This window comes from Canis aureus, chromosome 7, assembly GCF_053574225.1.
Source record: "Canis aureus isolate CA01 chromosome 7, VMU_Caureus_v.1.0, whole genome shotgun sequence".
In the NCBI taxonomy this organism is placed as follows: Eukaryota; Metazoa; Chordata; class Mammalia; order Carnivora; family Canidae; genus Canis; species Canis aureus.
Window position 1 is genome coordinate 71,298,352 of NC_135617.1, and position 6,611 is coordinate 71,304,962.

The 6,611-nt window shown below is 56.8% G+C and overlaps 2 protein-coding genes across 4 annotated transcripts in view; one reads left to right on the forward strand and one right to left on the reverse strand.

The window, feature by feature from the left end:
- C2 (complement C2) overlaps window positions 1-2,865 on the reverse strand; it is a 41,497-nt gene extending 38,632 nt beyond the window's left edge. For both annotated transcript variants that reach the window (XM_077904605.1, XM_077904606.1), the window contains exon 1: window positions 2,819-2,865. The gene's annotated coding sequence lies outside the window, so the exon portion shown is untranslated. The remainder of the gene's footprint in view (window positions 1-2,818) is intronic.
- ZBTB12 (zinc finger and BTB domain containing 12) lies at window positions 1,379-4,776 on the forward strand. 2 transcript variants are annotated; one of them, XM_077904616.1, is made up of 2 exons: window positions 1,379-1,784; window positions 3,102-4,776. In XM_077904616.1, the coding sequence occupies exon 2, from the start codon at window positions 3,122-3,124 to the stop codon at window positions 4,499-4,501; it is 1,380 nt and encodes a 459-aa protein (XP_077760742.1). In that variant the 5' UTR covers window positions 1,379-1,784; window positions 3,102-3,121; the 3' UTR covers window positions 4,502-4,776. The 2 variants fall into 2 exon arrangements, with proteins under 2 accessions (XP_077760742.1, XP_077760741.1); XM_077904615.1 differs by lacking the exon at window positions 1,379-1,784 and adding an exon at window positions 2,424-2,576.
- The last annotated feature ends 1,835 nt before the right edge of the window (window positions 4,777-6,611 follow it).

Sequence of the window (6,611 nt, forward strand, 5' to 3'; positions counted from 1 at the left end):
CGGGCCTGGCACTTGAAGGATTCATCAGTTCTCAACTCTACTTGCCACCAAGAACCACCTGTCTTAAGTTTCAAGCTGAGATTAGGCCCCCTGTCCCATTCACACTCTCCCAGAAAGGAGAAGTAGCAAGGTGACAGGATACATAACTTTACAGACTTCAGTTCTTACTTTGACAGCTTTTGTATCTCTGATTTCACTGGAGTGAACTACTCTTTTGAAAGGTTTGGCAATGAGGGAAAGAAGAAATGAGACAGGGAAACAGAATTTCAGTTAAATTTCTTTTGAAGATTTTGTAATCTGCCTCCCAATTAAAGGAAGAGAGCTATCCCTGTTCTAGCACCTCCTGTATGCCTTAAACTTCACATTAGCCCTGTGAAAAACCAGGGTCTCCAATTCAAAACAAAGATGCTATGATTCAGAGAATTAAGGAATTTCCCTCTTTTCAAAAGTAATGGAATATGGGGGTGCCTGGGTGGCTCGGTCAGTTAAGCATCCGACTCTGGATTTCAGCTCAGGTCATGATCTCGGGGTCCTGAGATGGAGCCCCTGAGATCAAGCCCTGGGTGGGTTTTCATGCTCAGCAGGGAGTCCACTTGAGATTCTTTCTCTTCTCTCTCTGCCCTTCCCCCCTCTAAAATATATAAATCTTTTATATAAAATATAAATCTTTTTTTTAAGATTTTATTTTATTATTTATTCATGAGAGACAGAGACAGAGAGAAAGCGAGAGAGAGAGAGAGAGAGGCAGAGACACAGGCAGAGGGAGAAGCAGGCCCCATGCAGGGAGCCTGACGTGGGACTCGATCCGCGGTCTCCAGAATCACGCCCTGGGCTGAAGGCGGCGCTAGACCGCTGAGCCACCCAGGGATCCCAATAAATCTTTTTTTAAAAATGTATAGAATATGGCTTTGAGCCAGGTGTGTCTGACACAAAGGCCAAAGTTCTTTCTCAGATTTATATGGCCTGACTACAAAGGAGATTGCTATAAAGAGGCAAGAGAACTGGGTGGAAGCATAAAAAGCAGAGTAAAGGCAAAAGGCAAGGAGTCAAGCACCACCTAAACACTGCCCCGGCTTTCCACCAAAGGTCATTCCTTTGAGTTCAGGAATTCAGTTTCAGCCAGGAACAAACTTTTTCTGGGTGGATGCTGGCTGCACTGAAAGGGAATGACTTCAGCAGTAAATCATTTATTGCATGCCTTTTATTTGCAAAATACAACCCATGACATAATTCCCTCAATCAAGAAGTTTACAATCTAGGGGGAACCAAATATTGAACCCATTATATAACAAGCAGTTTCCTCAAAACCCATGTGTAAGAAAAATGAGCTGGTCTCCTGGGGTATATAACCAACCAATCCAATCAAAGGGAAGCAGGGGCTTTTTCACCTGGATTTGGATGGATTGGAAGTGAGTGTACTAGGATGGGGGGGAGGGCAATCTTCAGGAGGAAGCTGTGGAGACTGCAGGTTACTTTGGGAGTGACAGAAAGGGACGTTTTGTTTAGGGCGGTGCAGCTCTGACCTTGCCAGGCCCATGGAGGAGCAGGAATGGGAGGAACAGCTGCAGTCAGGAAGATTAAAGACGGTAAAATCGTCCTGATATAAATAATCGCATAATCAGAAGAATTAATACCAGGGCTAATTGTACAGTAGGGAGGAAATGGGCAAGGTTATCGACGGTGCGTACAACTGGAGGACGTCTGATTTGGCAAGAAGTGGGATCAATCCTGAGAATGGAGGGGAAGGTCGGAGAGGGGTGATGTTACACAACTTTGAGAAAGAGGTAAGTGGAAGGCACCGTAGTGTTTCTGCAGCAAGTTAAAACTTCTTTTAGGCCAGGAAGGCTGGGCGGTCACTAGCTTCCTAGGAGTTGAAAAAGTCTTCAAGTGTGGCTGGAAGGGCTGTGAGCGTCCTCCGCCGAGGATGCGCCCGTGGCCAGCAGCGGCCACCGCGGGGCGGCCTGGGTCCCCGGGAGGGGCGGCGCAGCCTCTCCCGCCGGCCCGGCGGGCCCAGGGCACCCGCGGCGCGGGCAGGTGGCGGCAGGGGAGCGCGGGCGGGGGCGCGGGCGGGGGCGCGCGCCGCGGGCCGCCGGGAACGGGGGGCGGGCCGAGCCAGCGGGCTCCGCGCGGCACTTGGCACGCACGCGCAGATGGGCCGCGAGGCCCGGAGGCACAGAGGAGGGGGAGCGGGAAAGGGGGTGTGGAACGTATTTCCGCTCTGGCGGACAAATAATATCGGCCAAAGGGGAGGCCAGGCCGTCCGGCCCTTTAACCGTGGGGGGGGGCCGGGGAAGAAAGGGGGGTCGGGAAGGGGGGAATCCTGCTCCTTTAATTCCCTCCCCTCTTCCTCCTCCCCGAGTTCTCGCCGACGCCGAGGCGCGCGGGGCCTGGAACACACCGCGCGAGCCGCCCCCGCCCCTCCCTCCCTGCGCCCACGCGGAGTTGGCCCCGCGCGCGCGCCTCGTGCACCCCCGCGCCTGCGCGCTGCCCGGGCCCTGCCCGTGTTCGGGGGCGCCGCCAACCCCGGGGGGGGTGGGGGAGATAGGGGGGGAAAACAGCGCGCGGAACCGGGCCAGGTGAGAGGCGCGTGCACTCAGGGTCGTGGGCTGGGGGGGGCGTGCCACGGAGCTCTGAACGTGGGGGGGGGCGTGCACGGAGCGTGCAGGCGGCTGGGGGAGGACGTGAAAGGCGCGTGCAAACGTGCAAAGGGGGGGCGGAGGAATGAAGCAGCGGGGAAAGGGGGCGGGGTGAGAAGAGGCTGCACCCGGGCCACCCCGGAGCCCCCGAGCCCCAGGCCTCTGCCCCCGGTTTCTCCTACCTTCCCCGAGGGTGCGCGGGCTAGCCCGGTCCGGGCGGGCGGGCCGGGGGGTGGGGGGGGGGGGGCGGTGTGGACGCCGCTGCCCCGCCCCCGGGAACCACGCCTCCGTCCTCGTCCTCGGAGGCCCGAGCGCTTCCCCAGGGACTGGGGAAACTGAGGAAGAGGCCTGAAGACTGGGAGATCTGAAGCTGGGAGGCTGGGCAAGAATGGGGGCGAGGGGCCCGGAGCCCTGGCCTAGGAGAGCCAGAGACCTTTGTCTCTGACCGGTTTCCTTCCCAACCAGGGTTGCCCACCCCTGCCACAATGGCCTCTGGGGTGGAAGTCCTGCGCTTCCAGCTGCCCGGCCACGAGGCCGCTACCCTGCGGAACATGAACCAGCTCCGCGCAGAGGAGCGGTTTTGCGACGTGACCATTGTGGCCGACAGCCTCAAGTTCCGTGGCCACAAGGTCATCCTGGCCGCGTGTTCGCCTTTCCTGAGGGACCAGTTCCTGCTGAACCCCAGTTCCGAGCTGCAGGTCTCACTGATGCACAGTGCGCGCATCGTGGCGGACCTGCTCCTCTCCTGCTACACCGGTGCGCTGGAATTCGCTGTCAGGGACATCGTCAACTACCTGACGGCTGCCTCCTACCTGCAGATGGAGCACGTGGTGGAGAAATGCAGGAACGCCCTCAGCCAGTTCATTGAGCCCAAAATAGGCCTCAAAGAGGACGGGATCAGTGATGCCAGCCTTGTGAGCAGCGTCAGTGCCACCAAATCCCTCCTCCCTCCTGCCAGGACCCCAAAGCCAGCCCCCAAGCCTCCACCCCCACCCCCTCTGCCCCCTCCACTCCTGAGGCCTGTGAAACTGGAGTTCCCTCTGGATGAGGACCTGGAGCTGAAGGCCGAGGAAGAAGATGAGGATGAGGACGAGGACGTGTCTGACATCTGCATCGTCAAGGTGGAGTCGGCCCTGGAGGTGGCCCACCGGCTCAAACCTCCTGGAGGTCTGGGGGGAGGCCTGAGCATCGGAGGCTCCGTGGGCGGCCACCTGGGAGAGCTGACCCAGAGCAGCGTGCCCCCCAGCACTGTGGCCCCACAGCAGGGTGTAGTGAAAGCCTGCTACAGCCTCTCAGAGGACGCAGAGGGGGAGGGTTTGCTGTTGATCCCTGGAGGCCGGGCCAGCGTGGGAGCCACCTCAGGCCTGGTGGAGGCAGCAGCGGTGGCCATGGCTGCCCGGGGGGCGGGGGGCAGCCTGGGGGCAGGGGGCAGCCGGGGACCCCTGCCTGGGGGCTTTTCCAGTGGAAACCCCCTAAAAAACATAAAGTGCACCAAGTGCCCGGAAGTATTCCAGGGTGTGGAAAAGCTGGTCTTCCACATGCGGGCGCAGCACTTCATCTTCATGTGCCCGCGCTGCGGCAAGCAGTTCAACCACAGCAGCAACCTCAACCGCCACATGAACGTGCACCGCGGCGTCAAGTCGCACTCGTGTGGCATCTGCGGCAAGTGCTTCACGCAGAAGTCCACACTGCACGACCACCTCAACCTGCACTCCGGAGCCAGGCCCTACCGCTGCTCCTACTGCGACGTGCGCTTCGCTCACAAGCCTGCCATTAGGCGGCACCTCAAGGAGCAGCATGGCAAGACCACAGCGGAGAACGTGCTGGAGGCCAGCGTGGCGGAGATCAATGTCCTCATCCGCTAGAGCTAGCAGAGCAGGCTCCAAGGCCCAGCGGCGTGGGGTGGGGGGGTCCCTGGGCTGAGTGTGAAGGGAGCTCCCTGGCCCAGGAGAATAGAATAGGGGATGGGAGGGTTGGGAACAGGCAGGTACGCTGGGGAACCCTAGCAGACATATCCTGAGAGAGGGGCCGAAGATTCCTTGGACAGAAGACCCTGCCTTTTCAGAAAAAAAAAAAAAAAAAAACGAATGAGAGAGGGTTCTTTGAGAAGGCCAAGGCAATATGGGCTCCCAGAGAAAAATTTTCTTCTCTTAGAGGTGCATGGATATGTGGAGGGAGGGAAAGGGTCTTATAGAATGAGAAGGGGGGAAAAAAGAGGAAGATGATTTATTCCTGGTTAAAGCTGCCCAGGGAGAGGGTCTGATATTTCTTGAGATGGGGGGTGGGGGTGGGAATTGGGAGGGAATTTGGCAGGAGGCAGCTTACTTGCTCCTGCATAGAATAGATCCTTGGGAGAGGGAGTGGTAGGGGGAAAGGATTATTGAATCCCAGAAAAGAAGTGGGAGACAGTTCTTGCATGCTGGGGGAATGGGACTGTGGGTAAAGGCTCACCAAAGCAATAGGAAGGACCATGTCAGGTGCCAGGTAAGAGAACTTGGGGGTGAGCATCCTGGGTAGATATGGAAGAGTGGGGACAATAATGAGAAGGATGAATAGTGGCAGGGTGGGGGGTAGGGCACTTAGATGAAAGGATACAAGGAGGGCTGTTGGGGGGAGGGAGAGGAGTAGAGACTTATACAGTATTTTTTAAGAAAACAAAACGTATTTTTTAGGATTTTTTCTGGAGTTTGGGGTTTTAGTTTTTCTGCTTTTGTTTTCCACAAAATAAATTTTAAAAAAAATCAAACTTTTTTTTTCTTTATACTCTGTTTGGCAACTGCGTGTGTATGACCGTCCCACCCTGGACAGCCTCTCCCTTTTATGCTGTTTGCTCACTACTCAGCGCAGCTCATGCAGAGGTCCTATGCCTGGAGGAGACTTGACAAGACCAAGGGACTGTGACAAGTGTGCTTCTCTGGCTGGGGACCCTCCCAGTTCGGCAACCTCAGCACCTGGCAGATATCTCACACTTCTGTTCCACGATTGGTAGTGGTGATAACTCACGACTTCCCCATCTATCACGAGAGTTTGGTATCAGTGCTAGGGATGAACTATAAAGGTGATCATTATACCCACCAAAATTTTAAGCAGGAGCCTATGTTTGGGCATTTATGTTCTGAGAAAAGGGTTCATGTCCTGGGAAAGCCAGAAAAAAAAAAAAAAAAGTTTGGATTAGGGCATGGGGAAGACTACAAGTCCCACAAAGCTCTGAATAGTTCTTAACCAAAGAGAACTACAGTTCCCAGAAGGCCTTGAATTGGCCTCAGGTGCCCTGGAGCCAAACCACGGACCTCTACCAAATACTGCGCGTGAGATCTTACAGGGTTTTTTCCAAACTTTGACCAGAATATAATACCCAAAGGGATGGTACCCTAAATAATGCTATCAAGGTTTTTATCTCGGTGTAATATCATTCATACTTCCTCTGTCAACTGGGCTTATGACCCACGGAATGCCTAGGCTTGCGACCAAAAAAAGGCTCCTTAGTATAGTGTACTCAGCAGGCGGTGATGACTGTGGAGCCTCTGGGGGTTACTCAGGTCCCCGGTGCACTTGGTGCCTTAGCATACCCGGCTCAAACAGAAGGGACCCTGAGCCCCGGGTTCAGGAGAGGACGCTGCTCCTGCCGGTACGAAGCAGTCGAGAGCACCGGTGTCCTCCATGCGTTCCCGCTGCCCCCTTCCTGCTCGGGGGAGAAGCGAGGCCGACACTTGCTACCCGGAGACCCAGAAACTAGAGCGCACCGAGGCGGGAGAAGCAGACGCGGGCCTCCTCGGGAAGATAGCCGCCGCGAGCCGGGACGCTCAGACGCCGCTCTCGTTACCTACGGACAGGCGGGGCACGGAGGGGCCACCCCCGGCCAGGCGTGCCTCGCCTTCGGCTCCCCGCGCAGCCGACGCCCGCAGCGGCGGGAACGCGCCCCCGAAGCCCCCAGCTTAGGGCAGCCGCTGCCACCGCCGAGGCCGCTCCCGGCGT

Bases quoted from the DNA above. Each gene is read 5' to 3' on its own strand.
- ZBTB12 (XM_077904616.1), top strand. From the start codon at position 3,122: ATGGCCTCTGGGGTGGAAGTCCTGCGCTTCCAGCTGCCCGGCCACGAG.